This window comes from Brassica napus, chromosome C2, assembly GCF_020379485.1.
Source record: "Brassica napus cultivar Da-Ae chromosome C2, Da-Ae, whole genome shotgun sequence".
NCBI lineage: Eukaryota > Viridiplantae > Streptophyta > Magnoliopsida > Brassicales > Brassicaceae > Brassica > Brassica napus.
In genome coordinates this window covers 47,997,925-48,013,160 of record NC_063445.1, presented here as the reverse complement: position 1 = coordinate 48,013,160, position 15,236 = coordinate 47,997,925, and the positions used below count along the sequence as shown (strand labels likewise).

Genomic DNA, 15,236 nt, shown 5'->3' with positions numbered 1-15,236 from the left:
GATCGGAACAAGAAAGTAAAAGAGAAACATAAAATATTGCTAAAAGACTAATTTCTTTTTGATGATATTAATACTTGTGAATATATTTGATATCAACAAAAAAAAATTGTACGAAAAGGACATCAAAAACAACAACAAAACCATTTTCAGTTACACAAAAAAATTTGAACAATATTTGAAAATTTTGAAGGTTCCAGATCAAACTTACCTGACTATTAGTGTTGTTGTAATATTTAAATTTGTGTAATAGTTATGTCTTCCTGTAATTTTTTTTAATTTTTTTGTTAAGTTTTTTTGTATATTATTGTTGTCTAAATCTAGCTTAAAATATTTTAAATCTTGTTTTAAGGTTTTATTTAATTTTATGTGTAAAATTTAAAATCTGTAAACAAAATTTAAAATATTTATGAGATATCATTTTTTAAAGAATTAAAACAATAAACGAAAAAATATTTATGAATCATAAATATGATGTGTGATTGTAAAGACCAAAATGTAAATAAAAATATAAAACTTCAAATTTGAAATTTTGAATAGCAAAACTTCAAATATAGAGTTTCACTCTTCAAAACTTCAAATTTGAAGTTTCGACGTTTCTTTTTGGAGAGCAAAAAACTTCATATTTGAAGTTATAGAGTATCTTTTGGAGATGCTCTTACGATTTCTAAAACCTTTTTGTTCAATAAACTGGGGAACCTCTTCTCCTTCTTTCACAGTTTCCTCCTTTAACTATTTTCTCTTCTTCTTTTGGTTGTTTTATTTTAACATCAACAAGGTTTGGCTCTCTTGTAACTGCATCTAGGGACTAGGGCATTTGTAATGTACTACGATACGTTCTGCTTTTTCAGGTGTTATCTTCACACATCTTCCATGGAACCATTTCTCACACTCGTCGCAGCAAATCCAAAACTCATCTGTACCGAAGTTGTCTCCGCAAGCGCCACAAGGGCCACCATGCTCATCATCGTCCTCACAACCTCAAAAATTGTTGGGAGGTCGTTTATCATCTGAAAGAGCCTCTTCCTGCAAAAAGAATCAAGAAGGCAAGTGGTTACTACAGATACATATATTGTTTCCCAGCTGCCAACAATAGCTACATTCCAGTGCAAACTACCTAGGCGTATCAACTCTAATGACATGAATCATGTATGTTACTCAACTAACATTGGTTCACTTTGGTGGGATTCATAAGACTTGTGGGCTTCAACTATGTCTCATGAATCAAGAGATGGAAAGTAGAAAACCGAAATTATAAAAAAGAGTGATGCACTGAACAGCAGCAAGTGAGTTAATATAAATTCTCACAGATATTGTTAAAACCAGGCACAGGGATAACACAAGAGAATCATTTGGAAGTCCAAAGAGACACACAAGTTATCCTTCTCTAAATAAACAAAAAAAAGCAAACACACCTTAACAGAAACCACAAAGAGGAGAGGACTAACATGTAGACACTCAAAATCAACAAATCAACTCTTCCATAAGGCTGAGAAAGATAGAAAACTATAAACTAAACAAACACAGTCACTATGAGAAAAAGTTACATATTTACCAAACAATTAAACAAGATGAAGCTCCTGAAAACTTTTACTCATCATAAACAATATCACTCTGAAACAATTGACCTGTCAACAAATGAATGAAACACTGAGGAAGACATAACTCACCAGGATCACACGTTTGGTAAAGCTTCACCATATCTGCATGAACAAGTAAACCAAACCCAGAAACGTCAAATTTCACGAAATGACAAAAAAACCCATAAAGATAGTAAATTTTTTCGGACAATCAGACAAAACAGGAAAGAACAGAGACAGAGAGAGGTGAGAGCCTTAATGAGACCAGCTTGTCGACCTCTGAAGTCCCTAAAGACCTCTTCAACAGTACGAGGAGTAGGATTAGTGAATCCCTCCATAACATTCGATCCCCGGAGAATGAATTAGCCTCACAATCGCCGGCGAAGATGACTACTTTTCCGGTGAAAATAAAAATCTGGGTCAAATGCTTCAACGAAGCTTAGAAGCAGAGGAAACGAAAAGGACCACATTTTACTTGTGGGTTTCGGATACGAAGAGATGAATTTCATAAATTTCTCGGAGAGTTTAGTTAATTGGAAATTGCACTCACTGGCTAACAAAAACAAACCATAATTCACTATCTAACCAAAACCATACAGTCTCTCCTCTTTTCTATTCTTATCTTCTCTTTGCAAAACTAATTTTATTTTTGGTTATTTCATAAATAAACCTTAAATTAGTTTAAGAAACTAGTCCGTGAGAGCATCCCCTCTTGGGGTTGTTAGAAATTTTTTAATATATTTTTGGTGGGACAATAAATAGTGATAAATCTGTATATATTTTCATTTTCCATTGGTGAACCTAAAGATAAAGTTCATAGGAACAAAATAAAATATATTTTTTAAAAAGTTTTTATTCAATACGATTAAAATTCATGAACATACAAAGTTTTATATTTTTTTTGGAACAAATAACATATTCAGAGTTAAAACATACAAAGATGTTTTTTGATTTTTTGAGCAAATAACATATTCAGAGTTAAAAAATACAAACATACAATTAGAATTTTTTTTTAGAACAAATTAAAACATAAAAAGTTTTTTTTTTTTGAACAAATAACATACAAAGATTATTCATCATGATTACCATGTTTTTCCCATACATTTTCAACTAAATCAGCTTTCAAACGATCATGTATTTGTGGATCCCGAATTTGATTCTGAATCCCAAGCATATTAGGGATATTCACACTTTCTCTCATTTTCACCTTCGAACTTCTGCTTGACTCTCCTGCTTCGAAGTCAGATGTATCATACTGAGTGTATCCGTCGCGTTCGTTCTCTACTACCATATTGTGCACTATGACACAAGTTCTCATAATCCTTCATATCTTTTCCTTATCCCATAGTTTCGCTGGGTTTTTAACTATTGCAAACCTCGATTGCAATACTCCAAAAGCACGTTCGACATCTTTTCTGGCGGATTCTTGACGTTCAGCAAATAGCTCTGCTTTAGGACCTTGAGGAAGTGGGATGGATTGGATAAATGTTGACCATTTCGGATAAATTCTGTCGGTAAGGTAGTACGCCATACGATAATTGTGGCCGTTGACCTTGAATTTAACTTTAGGAGCTCAACCTTGTAAAATGTCATAAAAAACTGGTGACCGATCAAGAACTTTAATATCGTTGAGGATACCTGGAGCTCCGAAAAATGCGTGCCATATCCAAAGATCATGTGACGCCACAGCCTCTAAGACAATTGTCGACTTTCTTGAACCACGTGTGTACTACCATCTCCAAGCCGTTGGGCAGTTTTTTCACTCCCAATGCATACAGTCGATGCTGCCTATCATTCCTGGAAACCCGCGTACCTCTCCAACATCGAGTAATCGTTGAAGATCTTCCTGTGTAGGTCTTCTTAGATATTCATCTCCAAACAATTGTATTATCCAATTAGTGAAATTTTCTAAACATAAAAGTGCAGTACTTTCTCCAAGTCGGAGATATTCGTCATACGTATCTCCCGATTGACCATATGCTAGAATACGTATAACTGCTGTACACTTTTGAAGTGCAGATAGCCCTAACCTTCCGTGAGCATTTTTTCTTTGCTCAAAGTATGAAACTTCATTACTTAGGCGATCGACAATGCGAAGGAACAATGGCTTGTTCATTCAAAAACGCCGCCTAAACATTGGCGGTGGATATGTAGGATGTTCTCCGAAATACTCGTTCCATAGTAGATTGTGTCCTTGTTCCCGCTGTCTTTCGATATAAGATCGTCTCTTCGGTTTGTTGGCTTGACCATCAATTATTGAGTTGAAGGTATGATCAAATTGTTGGTCGAACATTTCTTCTAAAGCTTCGTTTAATATTTCATCTATGGCATCAGACGATGAGGAAGACATTTTTTTTTTAGAAGAGAAATGAATGTTGTTCACGAAAAAAAAATTATATATATAGAGACACAATTTGGAAATTTGGTTAAGTGTTTTGGAAATTTGGTTAAGTGTAAAAGGTAAAGTGTTTGGAAATTTGGTTAAGTGTTTTGGAAAGAAAGGTAGAGATAGAACAAGTTTGTAGACTCAAGAGAGACAATTTGAAGAGGTAGAGAGACAATTTGAAGAAGTAGAGAGGCAATTTTTAAGAGAAGAAGTTGAGTTTGTTGCACATTTGGCAATAAAAGAAAGACATAGTTTATATAGAGCATCCCATTACATAGCCGTGAATGAAAAAAAACAAAGTGTAGAAACAAACAAAATTCTACACTTTGCCCGTGAAACAAAGATACAGAAACATAAGTTCAGAACAATACAAGAGGACAGAACAACCCATGAACAATTACACAAGTAGACAGAAACATAAAGACAGTAGCTAGGTAGAACCCGTGACCTGCAGAATCAACCAGTAGACAAGTACAACCCGTGACCTGCAAAACAAAACAAATCAAAGCATTTCATGTTAGTAAAAAAGTGTAGAAACAAACACAAGTAAACCAGTAAACAAGTAGACAAGTACTCAAGTAAACAAGTAAAGAAGCAACTAAACAAGTTAACAACCAAAAGAAGCAAGAAAACAAGTTAACAAGCAACTAAACATTGTCTCGCACAAGTTAAACAAGTTGTAAATTCAAAAAAATAAAGCCACTGACCAGATCAAAGCATTTGAGAAACTAGTTTGTTTTTCAGTGGCACTTCTATATCAGATAGAGTATCTTTTTTGGCAAGGAGACGATCAAGGAGTTTCTGTTTGGATATGTTCTCTTTCACAGCTAGCATGCTCTGTAATTAATCATAAACTGCTTCTTTCCCATGCTTCTTGCGTTTCGCTGCTTTGCAAGCCTTAACACCAGGAGGCCTAACGTCTTCCAAGTCAGGCACCATCTCCGCAGGTTCCTTCCTTTTGTCCTTTGCACCATCTTTGCAAGCACAGTTTGATCTCCATTTTTGATCAAACCTAAGTTCCCTCCACGCATGTTCAAGGGTGAACTTGACCTGGTAGTCATTGACGAAGATGTCATGGACAGTCTTCATGACATCATTATCATTTTCGCCACTAGCTTGCGCCTTCAAAGCGGCCTCATAGCTTCCGACAAACTTGCACACCTGCTCATTCACTCTTCCCCACCTCTGCTTACAGTGACTTGCCTCTCTCGGAGGGAAGCCACTGAGCTGAGGGCTTGAGTTTAAATACTCCTCTATTCTCTTCCAAAAAGCAACTGCCTTCTGCTCATTACTCACTATGGGATCCTTGCTGGTGTTCAACCAAGCACTGATGAGCACAATGTCTTCTTTTTGTGTCCACTTTCTCCTTTCCACTGGTTTGGGAGATTCAGAGCTCTGGCTACTAAACCTAGGAACCTCAGAAGACTCTACGTCTATTGTTTGACTGCTCTGGGAAGTTAATAGGTTAACAAACCTAGGAGAGTTTAGGGAAAAATGATCCATTTTGGTTTTGGTTGGTGTTTTTAAGTTGGTTTGTGTTTTCAGAAGTGAATTTCCTATGTTTTTAAACTAGTTTTTGCGTTGATAGGAGAGAAAAATTAAACATACTCTAACTACCAAACATTCATTATACTTAGTACGATTATACTTAATTACACAACAACTAGTTCACAGAGAGCATTCATTACACATCAAATCAGTTGAAAAACTCGAACATTCATCACAACAACCAACCAACACAGAGTTAATGAAAATTTAAAGTTCAATTTACTTGTTCTAGTTCTGTTCTATTAGTTCCGTTAGTTCATTTTAAGTATATTTCCTCAAAACGTATATGTTTTCATTTTAAGTTCAGTTCAGCTAGTTCAGTTCAGTTTAGTTTAGTTTTGTTCAGTCTAGTTCTACTTCTAGTTCATCATTCACACGTGTTCTACTTCTAGTTCATCATTCTAGTTCAGTTTAGTTCAGTCTAGTTCTACAGCATGCACCGTTTAACATAACAACCACAAGCAATTCAGGTGTAGTTCATCAATTTAGTTCAGTTGAGTTTACCTTTGGTTTTCATTCGAAGCAGAGCCTCTCCAGGTCAGCGACCTGGACAGTGAGGTTTTAAACATGTACCTGGATATGGAAACAACAATGAAACCGTGTTAGTGACTTAACTATTGATACACTAACTATGCAAATATTTAACTATGTTAAAGAACATAATTGATACACTAGCTGAGTATACTTAACTAACCTCCAGTATCTCAATCTTTTTATTGAGATTCGGCACCCCCTTGATCACCTTCTCAGCCTCCTCGACCCGCTTAGTCAGGCATTCGATCTCCTCCAGGACACCAATCACCCAAGGCTGACGATAATGTAACCCATCATCCTTGTTTACAAAAAAAACACAACTCAGAATTGCGTTGCAACATAACTTATACAAGTATGCCACTTCAGACTTACCTCGTAGTTTTTGCAGGTGAAGAAGCGCTTCCCAGGAAGAGTGTCGTAGTCCTCCTTCCCCCGAACCTCGTCAATGATTCTCCCACCACACGGACACCTCGTCGGAATCCCGTATTGTGAATCGGCCACATATCGTAGCATGTTGATGTACTCCTTATGCCTCTTTCTCTCACTTCTCTCTTCTGCGGGATCCATCTGTACCAGAAATCGACATGATTAGAACATAAGGACGAAACAAATAACATGCAACGAACCCTAAATCGAACCATCATGACGATTTACAACCATAAAACGAAACCCCCAAAATGATTTAGAAACCTTACTCGAAACCCCCAAATCGATTTAGAAACCCCCATATACGAACCCTAAATCGAACCCGCATGACGAATTACAACCAAAAATCAAAACCGCCAAATCGATTTAGAACCCTACCTCGAAACCCCCAAATCGATTTCGAATCGAATCCCCGAGAACGTGAATCTACTCGATTTCGAATTCCCTAAACCGTGAATCTACTCTATACTGACCTGAGCTCGTGGAGGAGACAGTCCGTCGTCGATTAGATGGAGAAAATCTCTGGCAGTCGGCGTCGCTAGAGAAATCGCCTCTCTCTGCGAGAAACCCTAGCTTTTTCGGAGAGGAGAGAAAATGAAGTGAAACACGCTCAACCCTTGTTTCTTCCTCGTCTATCCGAAAAGGCGTGGCCAATGGGTGATTGACACGTGGCTTGAACCCGTATCATACGGGTTCACTTGTAAGAGCCGGTTCACCGAAATTAACCCATTTTCTCTTTTCTTTTTTTCGTTTCGAGCCTAAGAACCCGAGCCCATGAACCCCTTTACAACCGCTAATGCGGATGCTATAATAGCCGCAGAGAGAGAAAAAATAAAAAAAGAAAGAAAGAAAGAAAGAATGAGTAATGTGTTTATCTTGTTTTGTTTTTTTTTTTTGTTAAAATGTTAATATTATACCAGAATTTTTGAATTTGTTACAGAAGATACACAGAGAGTAGTAGCAGATTGCAAAATGAAACTAAACAAAGGACCTAGAAACGAACAATAACCAAATTGAAAAAGCTGAGGACCGGATTTTGATCCTAACGCCGACGCAGCGAGGAAGAACCAAAAGTAAAGGCGAGAGCAGAACAAGCGTCCGGTTGCCGCGAGAGACCGGAGAGATGGGCGGCTCAAACCCTGATGCAGCAAGTTCCTACAGCTTCCTTAATACCCACAAGCCCCCACCTGTCCAAAGAATCACAACCACGAACTCGCTTACTTACCCAAGAAGCTCAAACCGACAGCACGAGGAGTATCCCAAAATCGACGATGCCGTCGTTCGGAGAGGCGAGATGAAGATTGCTGCCTCCATCCATCCAACCCGTGACCGTGTACACCCCTTTAACCCGAGAGCTCATATAGAGCAATGAGACCAATTTAGAACACCACCTCCGGAGAGAAACCACCAAGCAAACAAGAAAGCTGATTGCTAAACTAACGCTTAATCATCATCATAGACCCAACCCTCTTCCAACAAAAGCCAAAGTCGCTTGTAGATTCACAAGGAGAGAGAGACGGTGAAAAGGAGGGCCACAACGTCGGACCTCAACAACTTTGAGGAGAAGCCAACAATAACACGCGTTGAAGACTATCTTCTACGCGCCACCTTTGGAGACCACCGCAAGAGCAGGCGCAAGACCCACTCACGGAGACACTCCACCCGCAACCACCGGAGACCACCGGCGAACTCAAAGCAAAGAGGGAAATCTGAGATTCACGAACCCCAAACCTAGCACCGCCGAAGAAGCACAAACCGACGCGTCACGCGCCACCAGACTCGCGAAAACTCCACCGTAGAAGAGGGAAAAACCTCCGGACAGAAAGCCCAGAACAAAAGCCGGAGAAGAGCACGACGAGTGGAAAGCCGTCCTCGAACTTCACCAACGACGCCATGCGCGACCCAGATCTGCTCTGGAACTCGCCAGATCTGAACCGGAGATCTACGATAGAGCACCGCCTCAACCGTGAAACAAGAGCAAAGAGAACATAGATGGACAATGAGAGGCGGAAAGGTAAAAGAGACAACAAAGGGGCTCCGGCTACCGCCAAAAAGACGCGGCGGCACCGGAGAAACAATCTCTTTTCGAAAACTCTAGAGAGAGGTTGGAGAGAATTTAAGAGGAGAGAGAAAGAAAAGAATAATTTCTCCCGAGATTTCCCTGTCTTTATCTTGTTTTGTTGTCTTAATCAGCTGAGCAGAGGAACCTTAATGGTTGTGTAAGACGATGTGTTGTGCTCTGGGTTCGTCGTCGCCTTCTAGCCTAGCTTGGTGAACTTGACCCGATATGAATTTTTTTTTTTGGTGTGCGGTTGCAAGACTTAGCCGATTTTGATGTGGATTTTTAATTCTTTCATCGGATTTGGTGAACCTTTGTTCAAGTGTGTCAATGGAAGTCTTGTGACTGAGCCTTTCTGCAACATCATGATTTCTAGTATGTGCAGAAAAGTTTAAAAGAATTGATTTGATTATTTATGTCATTTTCACTTACTTTTTCGGGTACATATCTATTTAGAACTCTAGAATTAAGCGTGTTTGGACTGGAGTAGTGGAAGGATGAGTGACCTATCAGTAAGTGATTCGCGATATCGTGCGAGTGAGGCCCAAGCACGGAGAGAGGTCATGTGGTGATTGAAAAGGTAAACAAGACTTTCAAATATCTGATGAATTAACTCACCTCCCCTCGCACGAAATGAGTCCCACGAGCCGGGTGAGCGGACGTGGAAAATCCATCAGTCATGGACGGTCGGGGCATTACAAAAACTTACCTATTTTAAGTAATTTATGAAATTTTTACATTTTTTTCACTCTTCTTAAATATTTCATTAATTGTCTTTACTATAATAATTCAATAATATTTATTTTACATGTTAACCATAATAATTCGACATGTTTGAATGAAATTGTTTCATCTGTAACAAAAATTTAAAATGGTTAACAAAGAGTTTTTTTATTTGTTTACAAAATCATTGAGGCATGGGTATTCGGGTATCCGTTCGACTACAAGTCATTTCTTTCGGATATCGAGATTTTCTAGGGTTTGAAATTAGGCTCCACTCGAATATTATAAATTTTTAGGTGGGTTCCGAGTCAGGTCCTCCCAATTCCGGGTGGATTAAGTTTTTATATATAGGAGCCTAAAAATATCCAAATAACCAATATATTTAAAACGGATTTAGATATTTGTACCAAAAATAACCCATATACTCGATTCGGGTATTTTTTTTAATCCAAACTGAAAATACCTACAACCAAATAACCAAAAATAACCATATTACCGATTCGATTATATGAACCTCGAAAATATTTAAGTAATTAATATACAATTAGTTATATATGGACACATGCAAAACATATAATATAAAAGCAAATTTCAATTTATAAAAAAAGTAAAAATTAACATCCGCGAAGGCGCGTTGATGAGTTTCTTACTTTCTCTTTATACCACCCGACCAGACAAGCAGTATTTCGTTTATTAAGAAATCTTAATCTTGTTTCGCGTTACAAAAAAAAAACCTTGTTTCAATGCTATTTGATGGAGTTAAAATTTAGTATTATCTGCTTTTGGATGAATTACCTGCTATATATATATATATATATATATACTTTAAATGTCAAAAAAAAAATCTAATTATATACTTTAAAACATTTGTTAAACACAACTATTTGAACAAAACCACTGTATCAACGTTTTTCTTAATTAAAATACACATGACATATTTGAACAAGGGCTAACCAAACTAAAAAAGTTTAACTATAAATTTTGGACTGACATTCGTGTTGATATCCAAACTTTGTGGAAAATTTAAACATAGATGTTATTTAAAACGTACGTTTTTTCACATTGCATTTCCTAGAGGTTTATTTTCGTCAAACCCTAATTCTTGTTTTTTTTTCTGCTAAACATACCCTAATTCTTACACACACGTACAGACAAAACTAGCCAGCGTCTCCATATATTTTCGTCACCATGTTACTGAATTAGCAAGAGTTAATAGATTATTTATCTGCAGAATCGCTTTGACAACTTGGATATAGTCTAAAACTATAGACACATATATATTGCCAAAACACAGCTAGAAATTTGTGATTTAAATTAGTCTACTTTGTGTTGTTTGATTTGTTTCGTATATAAAAAATATAATCGAGTATATAAACTTTCATTATTATTTGCTTTGTTCGATTCTTGGATCAAAATGTTTATCGTTACCTCCGTTCGGTTACATACGTTGTTAAAACGGATAGAATAAATTGTAGTTCATATTTAAATAACTCATAAATTGGATACACGTAGAAAAATCAGTTCCATTACATAATTGCAGCCAGTAAGCAATCGTAGTCTAGCTATTACTAACTTGTTTAAAATACATAACGAGTATACATAATATAGATATATAATGAAGAAGCATTATTTAAGGAATTGGTAATATTCAAAATCTGATTAATTTATCTAAAAGGAATATTAGTATAATGATCTTTGTTTCCATCAGGTACTAGTGGATTCCACATCTCCCACAAAGCATTGTTTGGAATCGTCCCTGCAGGGATCATGTTCATCGCTAACGTCGCCTGCGTTTGAGGCGTTAACGCTGCTGTAGTCGCTGCCGTCACCGATTGCAACGCATTTGCGTTTAGTAGTTGTTGATTATGAAACTGTTGAGCAATTTGATAGTATTGGTGATTGATGTTACCTCCACCAGATATTTGGCCGTAGTTAACGAGTCTTTGAAGATCATCAACTATTGCGGTTTCATCATCTTCTTGATTAGATATTATTGGTGTGTTGCTTGCACCAAAAGGCATTGGACGATAGATGTTCTGGTTGGCTAAAGCTATGGTGACGTCAGAATTACTGTTTGTAGTGGTTATGGTGCTACCGTCGCCGGAATATTCGGTTGAGAGCTTGTCGAGATTGTTGTTGTTAAGATTGTTGTCGGAATGATTAGAAGAGGAAGGAAGGTGTTGTTGTTGTTGTTGTCTTACGGCCAAGCGGGATGATGATGATGAGTTATGGTTATGATGTCTTGTGGATGTAGAACGTGGCAAGGATGGATGATCTTCCACTCCTGGCCTTTTGTACACTCGGCACAATGATGTTTCAGCCTATATATATACATGAAAACATTGATCAGAGACTTGAGATACATATCAGTTATAAGTTTATATATGAATATTAGAGAATATGATTTCAACTATAGATTCATTGGTAGAGCACTCTCATTTGACGTATACATATATACATATGTCAGATTGTGATACATAAATCAGATCGCATTTTTCAATTCTGGGATTTAAGACAAATATAATTGATTATATATGTTTAGTTCCTTAGTCATGCTTTCCGTAAACTCATTTAGATTTGTAAACTTATATCAAGCTTGGTGTTTTAGCTATCTATAAGAACTAAATGAACACACAAATTTAATAGCAACAAAACCGAATAAATAATGTATCTATCAATTCGCCAGTAAACACATTACTATTTAGAAGTAATCACTCATAAGTTTATATAAAGGTTTATATATCTGCCATTAGATTTTTCAAAAAACTGTCTGGCAACTTAAATAGAAGTCATGAATGTAGAAGCAGGAACAATGTGATGAATTAAAGATCACTAACTAAGCCGCTGCAAGAATTAAGGTATATATAAATAAATCTAGATAGATATATGAATTTTGAATGTGATATTTGTGTGTATGTATACGCATGTAGCTATCTTATTAATGCCTTCTACTATACATATGGGCCATGACTAGTAATTTAAAGACTTCATGCGTATGGCATGAACATTTTTCTGGATTTAAGCGCAAACGCCGCCTTACATTTAATTAGTTCCGTGACGAGCGTTTTGGATCTTATGAGTCAATTTCGACACTAAAATCAATAAAAGTTCATTAAATCAAGATATGAAATTCAAACCATCTAGTGATCGATTTCATTTCAAATTTGTAAGGCTGATACCTAGCTAGGGTTCTATATATGTGTTTACCAAGAATTGATTGATGAATTTATACCTTTTGATATTTCTCAGTTTCGTGGTGAGGGAGGCGATACTCATTCATAATCCAACTGCTACGAGTGCCTTTAGGAGCTTTACCGGAGTAGAAAACTAGGGTTTTCTTTAATCCGATCGGCCGATAAGTCTCTGATCTGATCATCCGATCAGCTCCAGTAGCTTTCCAATACCCCGAAGTCGTTACTCGGTTTGGTCTATCTCCATTTCTATACTTCCGATCTCTTGGCACATAGAAGTACCACTCTTTCTCTCCTATAGCCGCCATAGCTGCATATTATTACACATATGTATCATCAAATATACATATATAATCTTATGATAACACCAAAAATAAGACATCCATTATAAATATTTTATGAAGTTGTCAAGAAAAAAAAGTATATATATATATATATATATCTTATGAAGTTGTGATTGAGATAAAGATTTTCATAGGCTTAAGAAATGAATAAATGGTAGATTCTTCTGAATTTCATTGTTATATATAAACACACTACCATTTTTGGGTTAAAGAAAAAGCAGATCAGTTATTCCGAAAAGTGAAAATATAAAGAAGGAAGTGTTGAAAGAAAATGACAATATCGCAGATCAACATATATAATATTAATAAGAAGGCTATATAGGTTTAAGAGATCTTAATAAATTGTATATCATGTGTATGTATTAGTGTATACAATAAAAGTTTCAAGTAGCGGTATTTCTGTGTATAATATACATGTGGAATGTTATATTTACCCGGAAGTTCCCAAGGATCATAGCGATAAAGATCTAGGAACGTGATGAGCTCTACATTGAAGCGTTTGCCTTCAACTTTACGGCGAAGATAAAACTCTATGAGTTCTTCTTCGGTGGGATGGAATCGGAATCCAGGCATAACCATGTCTTGATCATGATCATCAGCTTCATCATCATTTTGAAGACGACTCTCGTGGCCGCCTCTGTGATCATCTTCTTCTATACCTTTTTCATTGTTGTTGTTGACTTGGTTACTCATCATGGTGATGATGCTTGTTGTGGATGGTACAATTGCCATATGTAAAAACTAAAAAGACACTATATGTATATGTGTATGCATATGTATTAAGATGAAGATGAAAAAAAGATTAAGGGTTTGCTGGTTTTTATACTAAACAAGGGAAGGGAAATAAGAGAGATGAAACTGAGTGGTGTTGGGTAGAGATAAGAGGAGGATAAAAGATTATATCGGAATGAAACGTCGTCGTTTCTGGAAGTTGAGACCTAACTAGAATAAGACAGAGTGAGTTAAGGAGGAGACAAAGACTTGTCAAGTTGAGGACATGGTGTACACGGTTTTGTTTTCTTAGCCGTGCCTTTGGAGTTTTGACCTTTCTCTCACTCTCCATATCTAGTTCTTTGTTGTCATAAAACACAAATATTAGTTTATCAAGTCTTGTATAATGATGTGTTTAAGAAATTAATCCCACACAAACGCACGTATATGATTCATTTTTGGTAGATCATATAATCTTGACTAGCTCCGTTTACGTAAGTATTAAGACCCTATAAAATTCATAAGATTATGTAGTTAGATTCCAGTTATACGCAATAGCCTATTAATTGTTTTTGATCCAATTGAATCTAAAACGCAGAGACATTAACAAAGCCTTCTCATTGTGCGTAGTGGTATAACCGTAAAGATGCATAATAACATTGTTTCTAAAGTTAATTTGTGAGGAGTTCTGGTTCAAACGCCATACATTTTCTCCTCCGAATCTAAGCTTTTGTTAACTTTTTTCTAAGTGGATTTGTGCTTAGGGTCATAAGAAACGATAATATGTCACTGTTGTCAGGTCTCGAAAATTAAAATAAAATAATACTCCTACTAAGTTTTGGAATATTCTTGTTAAATTATTCATTAAACCGACCAAAGAATTCTGATTGGTGGCCTATAACACTAATATAATAATATGTATTATGAATTCTCACTATTTCACTCGTCATAAATACATTTACGTGTTTTTCATTTGCTTCGTGAACGTTCTTTAATTGTTTTCATTTTAAATTTTAAATGAATTTTTGGCCCACCATATCTTCATTATAAATTCTTGTTTTTACAAATATGAATGCGAAACAAACTTTCCATGTGGCTTTTTTTTTGTTGCTAACACTCCCTTATAATTTTCCAAAAGTCAGTAAGAAGCTGAACTTTAGAAGCCTACATATTCTTCAAAACTTTTTTGTATAGCATATCTATGAAAATAACCATCACTGCCCTACCATTTTTTAATTATATACTGGCTTATACCATTTCTAAGTTGTTTCATATTAATTATTGGTTTAGAAATTGTTATGGTTAAGTTCAGTATGGAAAAACTAATGAAAAATAGCAAGTCAAAAGGGAGCTTAGGGAGGTGGTAGTGGGGCTTCTACGAAAGAAGAGTGGGGTTTGCGGAACCTTACTCTACGTTTTACTGGCTTTATATCACTTTCTTGTTTAAATTATCAAATGTTTTCAATGGCAGCAATAGTACTTGGCTAGGAATGGTCCAGACTGGCTTGACACTCGCATCAAAATGGAAGCAGCAGGCGCTGTCTGAGGACTCCTCTATCAGTTATCTCGAAGCAGCATTAGAATCTTCGAGTTTTGATAAATTCTGCTTTATTTCCTAGTCCCTTTGTTGGGTTTTATGGTGCCTACTGGCATCCTTTTTTCTTCAATTTGTTTGCTACTTTGTTTAACTACAGCCGGTTTGGTTGGTAGTTCCCTTGAGGACACATTCAATGACAA

At 36.3% G+C, this 15,236-nt stretch overlaps 2 protein-coding genes across 3 annotated transcripts; both read right to left on the bottom strand.

The window, feature by feature from the left end:
* Positions 1-388: 388 nt before the first annotated feature.
* On the bottom strand, positions 389-5,900 carry LOC111203331 (glutathione S-transferase T3-like). The gene is made up of 2 exons (XM_048746874.1): positions 1,668-5,900; positions 389-1,023 (listed from the first exon to the last, which is right to left on the bottom strand). The coding sequence occupies exon 1, from the start codon at positions 5,464-5,466 to the stop codon at positions 4,807-4,809; it is 660 nt and encodes a 219-aa protein (XP_048602831.1). The 5' UTR covers positions 5,467-5,900; the 3' UTR covers positions 389-1,023; positions 1,668-4,806.
* A 4,813-nt stretch (positions 5,901-10,713) lies between these two features.
* LOC106380671 (NAC domain-containing protein 35) lies at positions 10,714-13,653 on the bottom strand. Of its 2 annotated transcripts, XM_013820475.2 has the most exons (4): positions 13,223-13,653; positions 12,486-12,754; positions 11,163-11,574; positions 10,714-11,072 (listed from the first exon to the last, which is right to left on the bottom strand). In XM_013820475.2, exons 1-4 carry the CDS (start codon positions 13,518-13,520, stop codon positions 10,918-10,920), a joined length of 1,134 nt encoding a protein of 377 aa, XP_013675929.1. In that variant the 5' UTR covers positions 13,521-13,653; the 3' UTR covers positions 10,714-10,917. The 2 variants fall into 2 exon arrangements, with proteins under 2 accessions (XP_013675929.1, XP_013675927.1); XM_013820473.3 differs by having other exon boundaries at positions 10,714-11,574.
* Between the last annotated feature and the right edge of the window lie 1,583 nt (positions 13,654-15,236).